A 20,777-nucleotide genomic window follows, 5' to 3' on the forward strand; every position below is an offset into this window, starting at 1 on the left:
ATCAAATAATAGTCTCCACTGCAGACTAAACTTGAAGTAAACTGAATGCTTCTTTTACCTTTAATGTGCTGTTTATTTTCCCTCATAGCTGTGTTATGAACTGTCATGCTGGGTTTCAAACATGTTCTCTTTTGTGTTCTTCTTTCAGAGAGTGGGTTAATCGAGCCCCATCTATTCATTTTCTGAGAGTGTTAATTTGTCTGAGGCTACTAATGAGGGATCCATGTTATCAGGTGGGTTGGAAAAAAATAACACTATATTTTACTTGTTATAAAGGTGAAATAAAAAAATGGGTGGGCTTTTCTTTGAAGTATTCTGTGTTAACTTTTTCATCTCTCACAACTCCAAGGCTTCCAAAGATTTAAAAGAATTGATTTAATGGGGACATGAAAATCTTTATATTTTTGCTGCATAATCTATGAGGTTAAATGGATTGAACTTCTGGTCTCTTTTCATTGTCACCTGGCATTTTAAATCATTACCCGTTCAAGGAGGTACACACTCAGCCATACCTTTCAAGCATGTGCAAGGCCAAGTAGCTCACTAGGCCCAAGTCAGCGGTGACAAGTAGGACATCCTCCTGTGGCTGCGGAGGCACCATGGGAAAACAGGACCGCAGCTTCAGTAGCAGCGGCAGAGATTGCCCCCTTCCCCTCTCCAGCCTGGGACTCTGAGCTAGAGGTGAGCACCGGGCCTCCCACTGGTCTTAGGAGGGTCCTGAGGTTCTGACTCTTTCCCTTTTCTTACTCGTGGTTTCTGATTCCGTAAGCTTGGGGTAGGGTCTGACAATATGCATTTTTATAAGTTCCCAGGTGCTGATGAGGTTGCTGGTCAGGGCACCACAGTTTTGAGGATTCCTCAAGATTGCTTATTGATCATTGTTTCTTCTTGCCAGTATTAAATATCTCAGGAGCGTTTTCATTATTCTCATGTGTTTATGTACTTCTCACAGATTTTTTTCCCCCTAAGAAGTACCTTTTTCTTTAAAAAAAATTTTTTTTTTTAATTTGTAGGTGGATGTAATACCCTTATTTTACTTTTATGTGGTGCTGAGGATCGAACCCAGGGCCTCATACATGCTAGGCGAGTGCTCTACCACTGAGCCACAACCCCAGCCCAAGAAGTACCTTTTTCATGCCCTGTCCTCATCAGCCACTAGGAAGCTCAGCTCCCTCAGATCTTTTATTGTGGATTCAGTTGTATTAATGGATTCTTATTTAAATCAGGATATGTTTTCTTTCATTATCATAGTCATCATCTTTCCCAAAATTGGCCCTTAAAAAATGTGTTTTGGTACCAAGTGGCTACAGAGCCTGTTCTGATTTGAGTCTTGTGGGATTCATGGTCAACTCTCCTTTAGAGCAGTCACCTCCTTCCTCATGCTGAATTCTAACCCGACCTTGTGCTCTTATGGTTTAGCTAACCACAACCCTTTGGATATGTGGCTTAGCATCCTCCTAATGCCTTTCTGTCCTGACTGCTCACAGTTTTCTGGGTTGACAGTCTCCCCCCGCCACCCCCCACCCCACAACCAGCCATACAGAACTGGCTGTTCCATGAGGTTCTGAGCTGCCTTTTGCAATGTGGTGTGGCTTATATGCATTTAAGAATCAACCATTTGTTCCATTGTTTCTTTTTTTTTTTTCTTTTCCTTCTTTTTCTTTTTTTTTTTCTTTTTTTTTTTTTGTTGCCGAGGATTGAAAACGGGGCCTGGAGCATGGTAAACACCTGCTCAACACCGAGCTACACCCCTAGCCCACGTTTGTTCCATTTTGCCTGGATCAGTCCCAGCATGTGCTCGTTGCTCCCAGTTAATGAATAATAGCACCCTCTTTAACTCTCTGACGTGTCTCAGTTTGGATGAAAACACTCTGTGTGATATTAGTGAAAGTATTCAAGAAGGAAGATCCAGTTTTCTGACTTGTGGAAATCAGCAAAATATTTACCTTAGCGATATTCTGCTTGTTAGGAAAATTGGTGACAATGGAGTCATACTCTGCTGATCTCCCCTCTGAAGTCTTGCCTTTCTTTATCTGGTCCTTGATGGATTAGAAGAGAGTTGATTGCACTACTCTCTAAAGGAAAGTATGCAGTAACTACTTTGTTTATGAGATTTTGTTACCAAATACATATTATGCTAGCATTCCGGATTGCCAGTCTTTCCATAGAAGGGGACTCTCTGAGTCTCTCCTCCCTGGCTCTCTTCCCACACAGAAGAGCATGTGCTCAGGCAGTTGTGTAACATCTTGAGTTGCCAAGAACTGTTGGCCAAAGTCACAAAGCTTTGCTGGGTTTTACTGTGACTTATGCGGGTGACTCTCAGCAAGCCTTTGCCAGTGCTACACGTTCCTTTCATCTCTGTTCAATCTATAGTGTCCATCGTGGCTCTTCCAAACCATCTTCGTGTCTCATGCTTAAACCTCCTCTTGCCAGGTCATTCTTATACAGGGACATCGTCATCAGTTTTGCAGAGAGGCCTGAAGCCATTCCAGTGGAAGCTCTCTATTTTTTCTTTTGTATTGTTTGAAATTTATGGATCATCATGCAACTTTTCTTCTTCTTATTTCAGAAACAATGTTCCTCATTCTTGCTTAGGTCCACCCTTTCACCTGTTCTCCTTCTTATGGCATCAGTGGCTCTTGTTCTATTTTTTCCTTATCATAAAAGTATCCTCTTCTGGGGCTGGGGAGATAGCTCAGTCAGTAGAGTGCCTGCTTTGCATGCACAAGGCCCTGGGTTCAATTCCCAGCACTGCAAAAAAAAAAGTATCCTTTTCTTTACCCAGCTATCCATTCAGGTCTTTTTCTTCCCCTTATTACTATGTTTATTAGAGTGTCGGGTTATGTCCCCTGAATTCACTTCTTTTCTACCAGGACTGGTGTTTATTAAGTTGCACTTTGAATCCTACGTACAGGGCTCTCTTTAGAAGCCATTTAACTTAATTTTTTTTAAAAAATTATTTGTTCTAATTAGTTATACATGACATAGAATGTATTTATGCATTTTGATAATTCATACACAAATGGAGTATAATTTCTCATTTTTCTGGTTGTACATACTGTAGGATCACATCCATCATGCAGTCGTACATGTACATGAGGTAATAATGTCTGTTTCACTCTACTATCCTTCCTACCCCTATACCCATTCCCCTCCCTTCACTCCTCTCTACCTAATCTAAAGTAACTCTATTCTTCCCTAGCTCCCACCCTATGGTGAATTAGCATCTGCATATAGAGAAAACATTCAGCCTTTTTTGGGGCGGGGGTTTGGCTTATTTTGCTTAGCATGATATTCTCCAACTCCATCCATTTACCAATAAATGCCATAATTTCATTCTTTTTTAAAGTTGAGTAATGTCCCATCATATATACACCACGTTTTCTTTATTCATTCATTGAAGGACACCTAGGTTGATTCCATAGTTTAGCTATTGTGAGTTGAGCTACATATCTTTTTTTTTTCTTTTCTTTTCTTCTTTTTTTTAAGTGTACATCATACATTTATTACCATCAACCCTCTCAACTCCAAAATTGGGCAGGGGGATTAAAAATTCATTGCACTACTTAGTAAAGCATTACTAGTAACTTTCATAAAAAATGTACAAACTTTGTTAAAAATTTATCAAAACTTCAAATGATTTGGTTACAGATATTTACAATTCGTACATTTAAAAGTATATATTAACTGATACAATGGAATATGATTTGAGGAAATGACTCAGCAAATGATTCCAACAGACACCCCTGTAAACTTTCATAATCTGAAACAAATAGCAAAATGAGATAACCAAATGTACCAACGGGGGAAACGGGGGAAAATAGCTTGCTAATGAAGGCCTAAAGATATTTGTGAAAAAAATAGTCTCACAAGTGAGTTGGTAGATCTCATCACGTCTTTTTTTTCTTTCCACATTTTCTATTGTTGCATTAGAGTTGTACAAAATTATGGGATTTGTTGTTTCATGCTTGTTCATGCATAAAATGTAACAATATAATTTGCCAATATCACTCCTCACTACTTCCCACCTCCCCATCTTGTTCCCTTTCCTCTACTGATCTCCCTTTAATTTTCATGAAATCTACCTCCCACCCCTTTTCTGTTAGCTTTCTGGAAGCCATTTAAATAGCCCACAGTGCGCTGTGCTTCAGTGCTCAATTCCTGGCTGAGAGATTGCAAACAGGCAGTTTGTAAACTGCATCTTGCCTGCTAGTACACAGGGGTTTCAGTGTATGTTTCGTGGAGATTCTAACAAAAAAGACAGGGGAGAAGGACAGGGAAGCCATTTTTGAAGACATAATTGCTTAAAGGAAGCCATATGTGCTCAAATTCCAAGCATAGTTGGAGACACAAGCAGGATAAATGTTCAGTTATGTTCATTATAGTGAAGTTATATCATATTGCTTTTTCAGAGATATAAAGAAAATCTTTAAAGCTCCCAAACTTCAATTGCATTAGAAATAAGAACATAGCTGGAACAAGTAGCCTTCTTTCAGCCCTGATATTCCCTGACCTCTCTTTAGCAGGAGATACCTTTACCACAGTTTCTGTTTGCTTTCACTGATCTTCAGAGTCTCTCGTTCTTATTTCACATTTTTGGGGGGTATTATTTACTTGCTCCTATTTTATTTTTTTATTTTTGGTACAAGGGCACATAACCACTGAGCAACATCCTCAGCCCTTTTTTAATATTTTTATTGTGAGACAGTGTCTCGCTAAGTTGCTTAGGGCCTTACTAAGGTACTGAGTCTGGCTTTGAACTTGCAATCCTCCTGCCTCAGCCTCCTGAGCTGCTGGGGTTTCAGAGGTGTGCCACTATGCCTGGCTCCTCACTCCTGTTTTAAATCTTTGTAAATATTAACCTTTCATAAAATGTTCTCATCTTTATCATCTTTACCCACATCTTCTAAGCTTTTGACTTCAGCTATCATTCTTATTGTTATTCTTTGCCCACAAGCCTTTATTTTCAGCCTTGTACTTTTCCCCTTAAGTCCAAATTTTCCAGAATTTTGTTGGCCCACCTCAGTGGCACCATAGCAAAGTGGTCCTCACACTGTGGTCTGTGGACAGCTCATGAACCTCTTGAGACCCTTTCAGCGGCTATACAAGGTCAAAACTCTCTTCCAAATGATGCTGTGATGTAATTTGCCTTTTCACTTTCTCTCTCCTACGAGAACTCAGTGGAATTTTCCAGAGGGTGCTCAGCATGTCGTGATGAGTGTCGTGGCTCTGATGGCTGATAGGGCCTGTGCTTGAACATGCGTCGGCTTTCAAAACTTCTTTTTAATACCCACTGTGGTAATTATAAATAGATATCACCCATATGAACAACATCCCTGTAATCTCTGTGGGGTCCTCAGAAACTGTTAAGAGTACAAAAAGATCCCGAGAACAAAGTTTGAGAACCACCGTTGTGCCCAGTTGTACTTGTTAACTTTTACAAATGAAGCTCTCCGATCCTTCTGCTGAACCCTGAACCTATGGAATCTATTCCTGGTTCTTTTAATGGCACCATCTTCCCTTCACACAGCATCCTTTCAGGGCAGGATCCTTCAGAAACATCCCACATACTTCCTTTTTTCACTCACTTCCCTCCAAATCTAATACCCCAGGCCTTTTGGAAGAGTGTTTACTGTCACATCTGGAGAGAGAAGTAAGGACCAGCCCGCTGGGGGCTCTGGTGTTAAAATCGAGACCAAGGAACAGGCGGCATGGAGGCACCAGTGGTTTCCAATAGAGGAGTGAAATGGTCAGGTGCTGACTCGGCACCAAGGGCTCGCTGTCGCGCTCAGGGTTCATTGGCCTAGTGGCCGAGTGCCCTAGGATGACAGCACCTAATGGAAATGACCTTTCTCACCATGGTTAAATAGCGGTGCTAACAGTGCCCATCTTGGTACCATGTGCTCTGTTTTTTTTTTTAAATATGCTATTCTCCATTATGGTGTTTTCGAATCTATAAAAAAAAAAAAAAAAAAAAAGGAACAACTCAGGAAGAAGCAGAGCAAGGACATGGTTCACATTGACCTGGAACTTTCTCCAGGTCCACAGGCTCAGAGGTATAGATCCTGGCCTTCTGACCTGTGGCCTGTGGTGGTGGGAGATGTTTGGGTCTGGAAGGTCACACAGAAGGTGCTGCTGTAATCTAAGCAGGCGATGGTGTTTGCTTTTCCGATTAGTAACCAGAACCATTAAACCCAGAGTATACATATTTTGTAATCATGGTTTTCTCCAGTTCACACCCTCAGCTTCATGCAATTCATTGGTTGAACCAAATTGAATACAAGGAGGACCATGGTTCTGTGAGCTGTCTCCTGGTCTTGCTCCTCTCTGCATAGGGGCATGAGGGACAGGGCCAGTGTCATAGATGAAAGCTAAATCCTCAAGTACCTGACAACATAATTCTCTAAGGGAGAAAGCTTCTTTCCCCTTTGGGTACTTTTTTCCCAAACAGTGTTCCACAGCAGTTATGAGTCGTGTGAAAAGAAGTGTACTGTGGTTATGAAAAACTAATCACCAGCTCTTGCCTTGGAGGCTTATGGTACACGGCAGCATGTGAAAGGCTCGGGAAGTCCTGAGACAAAGAGTTCATTAAACCTTATTCAGCCTAGCATTTCCCCAGCTGATTTCACCATAAATCAACTTTTCTTCCTCCCTCCCTCCCTCCCTCCCTGCCTCCCTCCCTCCCTGCCTCCCTGCCTCCCTCCCTCTCTTCCTTCCTTCCTTCCTAAACACCTAATTTCCCATCAATTGCACAAAATAAAATGAATATCTCCAAGCCATTGTTTGGGACACACTGACTTAGTCCCATACTATTAACATACATAAATATCTTGTCATGGTAAATGTTCAAAAACGACAGTGATCATGACCAATCATTCTGACGTTATCCTCTCCCTTGGTGACATCCCAGCCTTCAAATTTGCATTTCCTTCTTGTGAATGACTCCAGCATTTCAATCCTTTGCCCTACTTCGCGTTCATGTTTCTCCTCCACCCAGTCTGTCAGACCCTCCCTACGTATGTCTGTGAGTCATGTCGTTGTCCCTAGTCACCCATGCTCAGGTAGGGTGATGTCTTCTTCACTTCCTTTCTTTGTGTGCAGGTGATCATATCACTTCAAAGACCATTCCTGCCCCTCTCATTCCCACTGCTACTGACCGCTGACCAGGCTCCCAGTTGACGCTTGTTCCCTCTCCTGCTCATTTTAAGACTTGAGGGAAACCCTGAGAGCTGGTTCTTGCAGGTGTTTCGCTCACACATTCTCCCTGGGTCTCAAGGTCTTCATGAAGATGTTGAAACATGGACTCACATCTACACGTCTCACAGTTTGATCCCACCCTAATTTCCTAACATTTCCTCCAGTAAACCTGTTAGGGAGTTATGGAACTGCTTCTGTCAGAGAACATGAACATCTTGATGTTTTGTTCTTTTTCCGTTTAAAAAAAAAAATCTAGTGTAAAAGACTAGAATTTATTCGAGTGAGAAGAAAAAAGCCACAGCCGCTGCAGTGTGAGAGAGGACCTAAGAGCAGGCTGCCATTTAAGTGCACAAGTCTTGGGGCTTATATAGCTACTGAGTGGAGGCACTGGTGGATACCTGTGTTAATCAGGTATTGGAAAAGTACCAAGGCTATTGATCAAAAGCCTTGCTAATTGGGTATTGGGAAAGTACCAAAGATATTGGTTAGCCCTTGAGTCTGCATTCTTCACTCAGGTCTGTCCTGCCTCCCTAGGAAAAGGAGTTGGCCAGAATATTTGGCATGTTTCTGCAGGTTAATTTCACAGGGTAGCCTGTTCATTTAGAGGCGTCTCTCTCTTTTTTTTTTTTTTTTGATGGTGTTGGGGCCCATTTCCTTAACTGTCTGCCTGTTTTACTGTCTATCCTATCTTATGCATTTTCCCTCACATAGAAGTGGTCCTAAGTCCCACTTCTGCTGTTAGGGACCGGAGCGATGACCGCTCTGACTACTTTGAGCTGCAGAAAGGTGTTGAAAGGGGTCAACAGTCAGGGCCCTCCTACAGAGGCCTACTCTAAGGGCCCCCTGTTCATGGGGATATCATATTGGGTGCCATCTGCATGGCCATTTGTAGCTTGGGTGTTTTGTACATCAGGGCAGTCCAGAGGTCCATGGTAGCAGTTGGTGGGTGTCTGGATGAGGTGTACATAGGGTAGGGATCATGCCTTCCATAGGATCATGGATGAGTCCCCCAAAGGAGAACACCGGATTTTCAGCCTCTTCTGCTATAGTGTAGCAGCAGGCCCCAGTTGCCTTCCTGTGCCTTCTTTCTGTTTTTTATTTTTTATTTTTACAGGAGAATAACCCAGAGGTGTTTAACCACTGAGCCACACCGTCACCCCTTTTTATTTTTTGAGTCAGGGCCTCACTAAGTTGCTGAGGCTGGCTTTGAACCCGTGATCCTCCTTCCCCAGCCTCCCGCGTTGCTGGGATGACAGGCGTGTACCGCTGTATCCAGCTTCTTTCCAGGTTCTTGTGAGTTTTACGAAAAGTGAGCATAAAAGAGTAGGCTTTATCCAAGTGAGAAGAAAAGAGACAGAACTTGTGCAAGGTGAGGGGGAACCCGATAGGGGTTGTTCTTGATTTTTTTTTTCCTACACAGCTCATCTGTACCTTTGAACCTACTGTTCTCTTTGCTCGGAGTCTCCTTTTTCTTCCTTCCTTCCTCCATCTGTATTCAACACGTCTTCCCACCATTCTGGTCTCCACTCAGACACCACCATTTTTAGCAAGTCTTTTCCTTAGTCCTCTGTAGGATACAGTCAGTCAATGACGCTTCCCTCCTCTGATGCTTCATGCGTAACTTCCTTGTAATGTCTAGCTATTTGGATACCTACTTCACGCTTGCCTAAAGCTCAGTGACGTAGGTCCTCGTCATGCTCTTCCGGTTCTGTCAGTTAGCAAAGTGGTTTACCTTTCTGAGTCTTTCCTGCCTGAAACATGGGAGGGTTGAACGAACACCTCAGCAGCCTGTCTACCAGCACTTCCCGAGTCTAACATCCTATGATGACATAAGATGGTGGCAAAGAATGAGGAGGCAGCAGGCAGTTCTGAATAGATATTCATTCTCCTGAATTATGAATGACAACCATCAAGTTTTCTGTATTTATGTTACAATACAGAAATTGAAGAAATAATGGTAGATGTTACGACTTAGTAAAAACATGGCATGTAAGATCTACTTGCCCACCACCCTCATCCTTTATTTATGTTTGTTCCTTTTTATTTTATTAGGAAATACTCCACAACCTGGGTGGGATTGAAAACTTAGCTCAGGTAAGATTCCTGTTGTGGTGGCTGCTCTTGCCTTTTCATTCTGTGCCCTGCTCTGAGCAAGCATCAAACAACTGTGTGGCAGAAGATTTTCCTGTATCATGCTGCCTGTCAGGGGAGCAGGTGGGGTCGATGAGAGTGTGCCTGAGGTGTTCAAAACTTTTTCACCCACAGACATAATTGCTGTGCTCATTAAATGTTAACAGATAAACAAGGAAGTACAGAAAGTGATCTTGACTTTGTTATTTTTCTGCTTTGATAACTACCAAGGGAGGGTAAGCAGGCGAATATATATGCCAAGTAGCTCAGTGGTTTGGGTTTATTAATAAAATAAAACAAAATTTCCAAGCATGTCATTGAGTTGGAACAGCCCATTCTCCTAAAACCTATTGTGGGTACAGAAAGAATAATTTTCATAATAAACCCAAGCCCTACAAACTCATTCTGAATTACTAATGGAAGATTAAGTTTAACAGCAATATAGAATTACATCTATTTTATTTTACATTCTCATTCTTGGGATGTTTGATTCTTGTTTAAGTTTTGATTTTAAGAATTGTAATTGACTAGAGGTCTACCTAATTTAATGAAACAATCTTTGTTAAGATTATGTTGTAGGGGATCTTCTTAATTCTTATAACCAGTTATTGACAGTGAGCAATTATCAGACTACCTCATCTTATTGTTGATATCTGCCTGTATTCTGGTTAGATATAATTTAGGATATTATAAAATATAAAGTTAATAAAATATATGGAACATATTAAAAAAATTCTACTAAAAGGTACATCAAAGAATTAAATTTCTATGTTTTATATCTTATGTGTCTTATGTTTCTTGTATTTGGATACTAAATTACGCCATGTACTTATTCAGTTACAAGTCATTTTAAACTTTGGAGAGTTCTCAGAATCTTTAGATGATTCCTCTCTCAACTTTAGAACATGCAAGAAAAGATTTAAGAATCTAGAAACCCAACCACCTTTTGACCTTGAGTGGAATACCCAGTAGCATTTGGTGAATTTGTTGTGCCACCTAGAGTTCATTTTAAGAATTGCATGTCTTGTCCTTCACCCACTGTGGGTTCTTTCCTTCAGTACATGGAGATGGTTGCCAACGAGTACCTGGGCTTTGGAGAAGAGCAGCACAGTGTGGACAAGCTGGTCAACATGACGTGTAAGTGTTGTTGTCAGGGACATATCAACTTTGTGGACTTGCTATTATAAGCAGTGTGGTGTTTGCAGCAGAAGAAATAGATACCTTGAGCTCTTATGAATGTTTCCACTCACAGTTAGGGTGTTGAAAAGTCCATGCCAACTGTTATATTCAGAGGTAAAATATACCCAGAGGCGAGACTTTCAGGCTGCAACTTTTACTTTGGAAAGCACAATTTATTTCACGTAAGAGACTTCATAGAAACAAATTTTGGTCAAAATATTTTTGCCATTTTGCCAGGCTTGGTGGCGCACGCCTATAATCCCAGCAACTTGGGAGGCTGAGGCAGGAGGATCACAAGTTCAAAGCCAGCCTCAGCAAAAGTGAGGCACTAAGCAACTCAGTGAGACCCTGTCTCTCAGTAAAATACAAACTAGGTTTGGTGATGTGGCTCAGTGATCTAGTGCCCCTGAGTTCAATTCCCAGTACTAAAATAAAATAAATAAAATAAAATAAAATAAAAATATATATGCCTTTTTGATTTCTTTTAGAATGTCAGAGATTTCAGTTTTTAATCTATAAAATTTGGTTAACAATAATGCCTACCTCACAGAGTTTGGGAAATCCAGAACATAAAAAAGAGAAACAAAATCCTCGTCTGAAGACAGTAATGTGAACATGTTGGTCTGTGCGTCAGGTGTTCACTTGTCACTTAATCTTCTCTCGCTGAGGCTGTCCCCTGCTCCACTTCCTCCCATCTAGGTTTGGCCGGCTGCAGGCTTCCTGCTGTTGAGGATGCTGGCCCATTTTCTCATGCTTGTTTGCAGACAGCACACTGACTGGCAGGTGCAGGGAGAGATGGGTCTGTGGCAAGCCCCAAGCACCAGGAAGTTTCTTTGAGGACAGCTGTTTCCCTCAGCTGAGGAACCTCACCAGCCTTATCACCTTGCTGGCTTCCTCTCCCCTCTTCCTAAGTTGACCTCTATCTAAGTAGATCTCTGAAGAACAGGCCTTGCTTTGAACTCGTAATAATGTTAAAGAACTTGATCAATCTTAAGCAGTAAGAGGATTGTCCTTTTTAGAATTTCCATATTTCATTATTACAATAATATTATAAAATAAATCTTTGTTGAGCTTGACAGGTACTTCTTGGGGTTAAAAAAGAATCCTGTCTCTCTTCCCTTCTTTTTTCTCCTATTCCTTTTGTGCACCTGTGTTGAGTTTGCCCTTCCACTGTTGGCCCCTTGGTACTGCAGACCTGAGTTCTATGAGCACTACCTCCTTCAAGTTCCAGATCTCTCTTAGCTTTTGAAAAATAATTTCTTTCCTTTATAGATATTTTTCAAAAACTTGCGGCCGTCAAAGACCAAAGAGAATGGGTCACCACAAGCGGAGCCCACAAGGTAAGTGGATGCTGAAAGAGTTACTGCTTTGGCTCTGTTTGTGACAGCAGTTCACGTGCGCAAGTTCAGAGTCTTTGTGGTCAAGCCTCATGTCATTTACAATTCATGACTCATAATTTACGAACCTGCTAACCCGGCCTGAAACTCTGACTCTCTGCCAACCCTTTTATATTCTTTACCAGTCTCAGGAGTAAATGTAGACACAGTAAATGAAGATTTTCCAGTATTCTTTCTTTTCTTTTTTTTTTTTTATTCCTTTTTAGAAACAAAATTTGTGGCTTAATGTAAATGTTGCTTAAAAAATTGTTGCTTGATTTAAATGTTACTTGAAAAAAATCTGGCTATATATAAACAGACCCTTGGTGTGTATCTATAAATAATTAAATAAAAATAAGCAAATGAAATGATAAAAATGTATGTGTGTATGTATGCACACTTATAAATAAATTCCATATGTTACATAGGTTTTTTTTTTTTTTTCAATCAGTTTGAACCATATGAAGTTACCATGGTCTGTAGGTCAAAAATGGTTGAATGCAGACAATTTCATGTGACACTATTTCCTAAGATGGTATTGTATTAAAAGTACATGGATCACATTGATATGCATGTGAAGATAGATTAATGCAGGTTGAATCAAAACAAATTAAAATTATATTTGTAGCAAAATAACCTGTTCAGCTTGGCCAAAATGTGTCGGCACATGCTGCTTAGGGTCTAGGGATGATTCTAGGTGGTATACAGGTATAAAGGTCAATATTTTTTATTTCAGTACCCATCTGTGTCACTATACTGCTTAGGATTTGAGTGAAATTTTGAGTCAGCATTAAGATTATTAAGTGGGAATGAAAAAAGTTGTGATATCTCTGGGATTGAACTTTGGGAAACACGTTAGAGACAGAAAAGAAGAAATAAGACAAGAAAAAGAGGAAGGGATCATAGAAATAACAATAGCTTCATTAAAAAAAATTATAAAGGGAGAAATCTGCATAATGGAAGCCAAAAAAAAAAACATTCTTGTAGTCATTGCACAAATTGCAGCTCTGATCTGGAATATATGTGGGGGCATACTTTTTTTTTGGGGGGGGGACTCTGAGTTCTGAAATTGTAGAAAGAAGATAGGAGAATCTGCATTAGTGAGCATTGAGGGAAGGCAACTGGCAGGGTTCAGAGGCTTCCGGCTAAGCCATGTTACCTAGGAAGATGCCCAGAGTGTGAGCGATGCCATTTCAACATGGGGTAGAAATCTGACAGCAAATGGGGTCCTCAGTTGTGTAGGCACTTCTTGTTCAGTTTGGGAAAAAAATGTAGGTTTCAACATTCTGCTGAAAAATAGTCCCATTATTAGAAAAGTGCCGAGCACAGCGAGTGACTTAGCATGACTTCTCAGTGACTGGTTGTAACCAGTATTCTAACGTGTGCTGCTAGCCTCACGCTTCTCCCAGGTGTCACCGCCAGCGCAACCAATCTCTTGGGTCCAGCAAGGGGCGAAGGGGGATGGAAAATAAAGATTCACAGACACAGATCTTGAAGAGTAAGCTGGGATCAGGTGGAGATACAGGTCTAAAGAATTACTCCAGCAACCTTTATTTATATGTGTCTCGTTATCAGGTTAAAGACTATGCAAGTATTATTCTTTGTGTTCAGGAACATTACAGAAACTAGGACATCTGTGTAGCTTTTCTGCAGTAGCAATCCACAGTTGCAAAGTACAATGTTAGGAGCTTTGTGTAGCTCTCAAGAAAGTCTCTTGTTAAAAGTTGCTATGAGGCAGGCAGGAACCAGAGAAGCAGAGCTGGTGAAACATTGTAGTTGTCTAGCATATGAATTCTTTCCTTCCCAGGAGCTGTGTGCCTGAGATCAAGGTTAGAGCTGATAGAGCCCTTGCACAGAGCCTCCATATGCAGGGCATTGCTACAGTAGCTAGGCATCCTGTGCCCTTGCACAGAAACATTCCCAGGCACCAGCATGCCACAGCCATGAGGGCATCAGAGACCCCCGATCTTAGTAACTGCTGTCCCATCCTCCATCACTGCTCTCAACACCCAGGGGAGGGGGCACTGGTGCTCAGCAATATGCTTGGGCACATGAAAATAGAGGGAATCATGAGAACCATCTAGTCACATAACTTGGTCCCATGTATTGTCTGTGCAAGGAATTTGTTACAAGGAGCTACTCTCAAGAGTTCCAGGTAAGGAAATGAACACCTGAACTGGACTTTTTTTTTTTTTTTTTTTTTTTTTGGTACTGGGGATTGAACACAGGGGCACTTAACCACTGAGCTATATCCCCAACACTTTTTATTTATTTGTCTTGTTTTGTTTTTTGGGACTGGGGATTGAACCCACTGGGCCACATTCCCAGTCCATTTTTACATTTTATTTAGAGACAGGGTCTTGCTAAGTTGTTTAGGGGCCTTACTAAGTTGTTAAGGCTGGCTTTGAACTTGTGATCCTGCTCTTTAACCTCCAGAGTTGCTGGGATTACAGGCATGCGCCACTGTGCCAGGCCAGAACTGGATATTTTAAATGTTTAGCAAAACTCCTTTTAAGGTTAAGCCTCTAAATTGATTCCTTTTTTTTTTTTTTTTTTTTTTTTTTTTTTTTTTTTCAGTACTGGGGATTGAACTCAGGGCCTTGTGCTTGCTCGGCAAGCACTCTACCAGCTGAGCTATCTCCCTAGCCTATATTGATTCCCAAAAATTAAAAATTTTAAAAATAAAAGAATAGCTTGTTAGGGAAAAGCATTTTTCATTATTGTCTAAGTAAAGGTATAATCAAAGTAATTTTATTCTACTAATTAAAATTGTTTATAAAGACAATTTTATGGAAAAATTTTAGTGGGTTAAGAAGGAAATGAAGGGGCTGGGGTTGTGGCTCAGCATGTGGGAGGCCCTGGGTTCCACCCTTGGCACTACATAAAAATAAATAAAATAAAGGTATTGTGCCCAACTATAATGAAAATATAAATATACTTTAAAAAGCTGTATGCACAACTTTGCTTAATTGTTTATGCACATTTTAAAAAACTGAGCAAAAAACAAACACCAAAAAAAGTGCAAGCCTCCACGGTCTTTAGGAGGAAGTACTATAGTGTTCAAGAGCTTGTAGTACTTCTGTAGTTAAACCACTAAACCTTATTTATTTATTTATTTATTTTCATTTTTCAGACTTTAGTAAATTTACTTGGTGCCCGGGACACTAATGTCCTGCTGGGTGCCCTTCTGGCCCTGGCAAGCTTAGCAGAAAGGTAAGTATATTCTAATATCCTTCCCAGTTCTGCTGTTGTAGCAAGTTAGGTGAGAGCAATGCAGAATGGATCAGTTGCTTTGTCACCTGCTTAGTTACAATTTGTGAAAAATAATCATGAAACATTTATATGTTGAAGAGGATGGAAAGCATCATTTTAAAATTTAAGATGAAAAGGCAAATCACTTTTTAAATCTTTCCATTTCTTCCTGACCTACCTGCTATGTCTTTTCATTCAACCTTCAATTACTTTACTCTCAAAATTACCCTATTTTTGCCAGTTGAATCTCTTTGACCTTCTTTCTTTATTCTTACCTGTGTATTCATTCATTTTTAACATAAGGTGTATTTTCAAACATTCTTGACTTTAAATTTTTTTAAGAACACCTGTCCTCCTATCGGTGTCATTGGTTTAAATAAAAGAGCTTTAAATACACTTTTAGGCTAGTAAGTAGATCATTGGCTTCTTTTGAACATTGGCTTCATTTCTCTTTTTCTCTACTCTCTAAGATGAGAGCTATGCTATTAAATCAGTGAATGTAGTAAAATTTGTTTTAAATAGTTACTAATATTTTTAAATTTGTAGTTCAGAATGTAGGGAGAAGATAAGTGAACTCAACATTGTCGAGAACCTGTTGATGATTTTACATGAATATGACTTGCTTTCCAAAAGGTAGGGTTGCTAATAGTTGGAAAAATTAATCTTTTATATTTGATGCAAATGCTTGTGATTATTATGTCATTATAGATGCATTTTAACTGAGTATCCTGAGACAACTTGGCTGTTGCTTTCTGTTTAAGCTTACACAAAAGAAACTAGTGCAGTTCGGTTGATTTATCTTTAATCTTGCATTACTTCCATATTTCACCGATGAGGCAACATGACATGTTTATTCAGGTCATGATGGGCATTGTGTGCTGAATAAAGATGTGGATTTTAGCATGAACATCATAGGGACTCCCAGAAAGATTTTTAAGTGTGATCACATTAATTTTTTGAAAGATTACTTGTTTATTTTATTCTCCAGATAATCACAGAGGACTTTTTACCTAACTTATCTGCGCTGTTGAGTTTTTAACATTTCCTTAGAATGTCTTATTTTTATAACCACATAGTGAGTTTCTAAGGACTAGAATTAAGGCTATATGTATATATATATGTGTGTGCGTGTGTATTCATTACTCCTGGGATTAGGTGCAGGGAGTACTTTACTACTGAGCTACATCCCCAGTCCCTTTTACTTTTTATTTTGAGACACAGTCTTGCTAAGTTGCATAGGGTCTTGCTAAATTGCTGAGGCTGGCCTCAGACTTGATATCCTCCTATCTTAGGCTCCTGAGTCCCTAGAATAGAATAAGATTTTATCTATTTCATTTACCTTTAGCACAATACAGGTTACATTGTTTATTCTTACCACCTACTTCTGGTAAAGATGGATAGCCAGACCAATGAGGATAATTGTGTCTTGGAAGAGTGGTCAGAAACTCGGACTGCAGGCTGCTTGCTTTTGTAAATAAAGATTTAGTGTACCACAGGCATGCCCATTCACTTTTATGTATTGTCTCTGACTGCTTTGATAGCTGAGTAGTTGTGACAGACATTGCATGGCTAGAAAATACTTGGCTTTGGTCTGGTCAAAATGGGTGTTGAGCTGTGACTTAGCCCTATGTGATGGTGCATGCCTGTAATCCCAGCAGGTAAGGAGGCTGAGGCAGGAGATTCACAAGTTCAAAGCCAGCCTCAGCAACTCAGAGAGGCCCTAAGCAACTTAGCAAGACCCTGTCTCAAAATTTAAAATAAAAAAAGAAGTGGGATGTGGTTTAGTGGTTAAGCACTTCTGGGCCCTGGTTTAAATCCCTGGTACCAAGAAAAGAACAAAAAGTAAGAGTATATTCTATGTGGTGGTGATAGCTCTCGTGTAATGTTGTTTTTAACTTGTGCTGCTGTGATTCCCCCTTCTTCATCCCCGTTTCAGACTAACTGCAGAGCTGTTACGCCTCCTTTGTGCTGAACCCCAGGTGAAGGAGCAGGTGAAGCTCTACGAGGGGATCCCCGTCCTCCTCAGTCTGCTCCACTCTGACCACCTGAAGCTGCTCTGGAGCGTGGTCTGGATTCTGGTTCAGGTCTGCGAAGACCCCGAGACCAGTGTGGAAATTCGCATCTGGGGAGGCATCAAGCAGCTCCTTCATATTTTACGAGGGTGAGCGTGGGCCTTGGCTTCTTTTGTCCTAATGGTTGAAGGCTTGCAGACCCTGTGACAAGATGACTGTTGGGCATGGGCCCACCTCACTCCCTCCTGCTCTGGAGTGTCTCTGGTCATTCTTGTCATCAGACTCACTTACAGTTGTCACAAGCATGCCCTGAATCAGTGTCAGGACACTCACCTTTTCAGTTCCTCGGGAGCCGCCGTGTTATTTATCTTCCCATCAGCGGCCTGCGGTGTGCAACCAGAAGTGCGTCAGCCTGCAGGTGTAGGTTGGATGGAAATCTAATAATCTAAGGAAAACATTTCTCTTGCCAACCCTTTCTTGAATTAGTATAAGCACTTTATAGTGCCAACCAATACAGAAATTACTAATATTTTATTAAAATGTTTATGTGTGCATATATATAAATCATCTTTCTTTTAAAGAGAAAGCAAAGCCAGTATCAAAGGAACTTATGCATAGTTTAAAATAAGAAAAAATGGCATTGCTCAAGATGTTATTAATCAAATTACAGATCCTGGTCCAGTTGCTCTGCTTCTCTCTCTGCTCCTCTTTGTCATCGTCTAAGGTAGATTATCATTATCCCAGGGTTGGGGTATAGTTCAGCTGTAGAGAGCTTGTTTAGAATGTGTAAGGCCCTGGGCTCAACCCCCAGTACTGCAGAAGAACAAAATAAATTAAAAAAAATTGTAGCGACATTCTGAACCATGAGCATGCGGGAGGGATAGTTTGCTAAAATAGTTTTAAATTGCACTTCTCTTGATATATATACATATGTTGCAATGTTACTAATTTATGAATTAAATTTATTGATCTACTGAATAATAATATACTTCAGTACCATCCACCCCTGGAATTTTATTAACAAATTTCATTATAAAGCATAATTCAGCCCCATGGGTGCTGAGTTAAAGTGAAAAATAAGCATGTCTACTTGGAAGGGATCATGGTTAGGATGTGCAGCAAGTAAATAGAGCCCGTTCCAACCAAAGCAGAGTGACTTGTTAATTTTAATCTAACTAGATATTGTCAGATTAATGTATTAAGACTTTGGACATGTCGTTCCTTGAGGGACACTGCAGAACTTTATGTTACCAACTTCTTTTTTTCTGAGGGAACTTCCCAAAGCATAGAGGCAGACTTCAGAGATGTGAACAGTAGCTTTGTTAATGATATCTGTTATTACCAAAACAAAGGGAAAAAAATTATAAACCATTGATGGTCTGCTTCTTTCTTGAGTATCACATAAAACCTTAATTACCTTAAAGTGTAATTATAAGTTCTAAATAATTATAATTGGTCTAAATAATAACAATTGTCAAAGAATTTTTTTGTTGGGGTTCATAAGATGGAGATGGTTGATGTTCTTATTTATTATTGGTCAGTCACACCAATTATAGCAGTTGTGGGTTGCTCTTGGAGAGCAGCTATTTCCTTAATGATAAAATGAAATTCCATGGTGATTAAACAATGCTTCAAAGACAAAACCTACTTTTTTTCTTACAGAATTGAGTCTAATGCAAGGCATTATTTTCTTCATTTGCTCAAGTCATAACTATCCTTGATAGAAAAGGATTCTCTCATGTCTAAAGAGTTGTTTTCCAGCCTGTACTGATGATGCAGTGTTAGAAAACTCTTCCCTGGGCAGATGATATATGTTCACTCTTATTCTACATTTAATGCATCTTGGTGCTCTGGGAGAATTTATTACCCCAGCTGGATAAATAATATCCTTCCAGAGCTGCGCCTGCCCTTGGGCTGCCTGAGCTAGTAGGAGGGGAGGAGGCTGCCAGGTGGTGGGGCCTGAGCAGGAACAGGCTTTATTATCAGAGCAGTTTTCAGGAAACTCATTCATCCCTTTACCTTCAATCTTAGACTCAGAGGTGTGTTCTTGGTCAGGTGGAGGGATCCCAAATGTAAGTTCTAAGAGAATTATGTTAACAAATAAGATCACCAAGTGTGTCTGTCCCTTGACACAGCCCCCCCCCCCCCCCCCCCCCCGTTCCCCATGCCCACTGAAGGAAGGACACAAGTGGACCCAGATGGCATGGGAAGGAGTCAAGGAGACTCCATCCACATTATCCATGGGCACACGGAAGTCCAGATAGAGCTGCTGTCATAAGGGGAAAAAAAATGCACTAATCATATAACACAAATGGGATCAAAGCTAACAAAAGATAGGCAATCTGTTTGGAAGTCAGGGCACTAAGTAAATAGAAAAACAAATGGTTTACCTTATTAAAAACAGTAAGTGAAATGGTTTACCTTATCAAAGACAGTAAGTGGAACATGAATTTATGAAATGAGATTAAAGAAGAGGTGATAGGACAGAAAAAAAAAGGGAAGGAATTATTGAGATGGGAAAGAAAATGAGGGCTGAATAACAGCCACAGAACTGGGAGAAAATAACAGTCAGAAAAAACTGGGAGTAGTACAACGGAGGTCAAGTTTGAAAAAGTTACTTGTAATGCAGAGGAAAAATACACAGGAATGAAAGCAATTAGAAAATGGTATGGCCTGCAGAAGATGAGGTTCCAACATGTGGATGACTGAGGTCCCTGAGGTAGAAAAAAAAGTTCAAAGATATAATAGAAGAGAACTTTCTTAAAATAAAGGAATGAAATTTCGTTGAAAAAGAAAACTCAGAATAATTATGACCAAGATGTAGTCAAGTGAGTTGTCTGCAGCAGAATAGAGAGTTCAAGAGAGCCACTTGGAGCCTGGGGAAAGGACAATCTTTTCAACAGGTAGTGTGGAGTCAGTTCAGCAGCGAGAAGGGGAGGGAGTGGGGAAGAAGGAAAAAGGAAGCGGGTGGAAAGGCAGGAGAGGAGGCAGGAAGTCAGTCAGTCTCACCTCACACTGTACACAAAACTCAATTATCACAGATTGGAAAGCGAATGAATGAAGATAACACAGGAGAAACCTTCATGACCTGGGGGAGACTATATTTTTAAACAGGACAAGAAAAGGGCTAACTGTGAAGGGAAATTGATCAATGTTCTATGCATTAACATTTGTTTTTCAGAGACAGAAATTTTGTTTCTGATCGTTCCTCCATCGGGAGCCTGTCTAGTGCAAATGCCGCAGGCAGAATTCAGCAGCTTCATTTGTCTGAAGATTTGAGCCCTAGGGAAATACAAGAAAATACTTTCTCTCTTCAAGCAGGTATCTATGTTATAGTCATATGCTTTATTATTTGATATTATTTGATACTGTATAACTTGTTATGCTCCATTCCTGTTCTCTGTTATGAATTAGTATGATCCTGTTCACTGGACATGGTTTATAAGTTAACAAACATGTGAAGTTAAATCCAGGAGGATGCCAGAAACTTCTCTGTACTGGTGTTGGACTTACAAAGTAATGATAAAACAAACTTTCCTCTCCCTTCCACATTCTGAACTCGTTGAGGAGAAAATATAGAAGTTAAAGATAAAGAAAGAGAATACTAGCTTCATTACTTACAAAGTTGGAT

General features: G+C 40.3%; 1 protein-coding gene across 6 annotated transcripts in view; it reads left to right on the plus strand.

The window, feature by feature from the left end:
• Nucleotides 1–20,777, plus strand: part of NEK10 (NIMA related kinase 10) — a 218,795-nt gene that overhangs the window by 34,591 nt on the left and 163,427 nt on the right. For 3 of the 6 annotated variants that reach the window (XM_079114273.1, XM_079114275.1, XM_079114274.1), the window contains 7 exons: nt 9,250–9,291; nt 10,386–10,464; nt 11,779–11,846; nt 15,016–15,095; nt 15,681–15,767; nt 17,071–17,295; nt 20,328–20,467. In XM_079114273.1, the coding sequence (XP_078970399.1) occupies nt 9,250–9,291; nt 10,386–10,464; nt 11,779–11,846; nt 15,016–15,095; nt 15,681–15,767; nt 17,071–17,295; nt 20,328–20,467 (721 nt within the window). Of the gene's footprint in view, nt 1–148; nt 234–9,249; nt 9,292–10,385; nt 10,465–11,778; nt 11,847–15,015; nt 15,096–15,680; nt 15,768–17,070; nt 17,296–20,327; nt 20,468–20,777 lie in introns of those variants that run through there. The other 3 variants (XM_079114271.1, XM_079114272.1, XM_079114276.1) reach the window with 2 other exon arrangements.

The sequence above is a fragment of the Sciurus vulgaris genome (assembly GCF_902686455.1).
Source record: "Sciurus vulgaris genome assembly, chromosome: 16".
Classification (NCBI taxonomy): domain Eukaryota; kingdom Metazoa; phylum Chordata; class Mammalia; order Rodentia; family Sciuridae; genus Sciurus; species Sciurus vulgaris.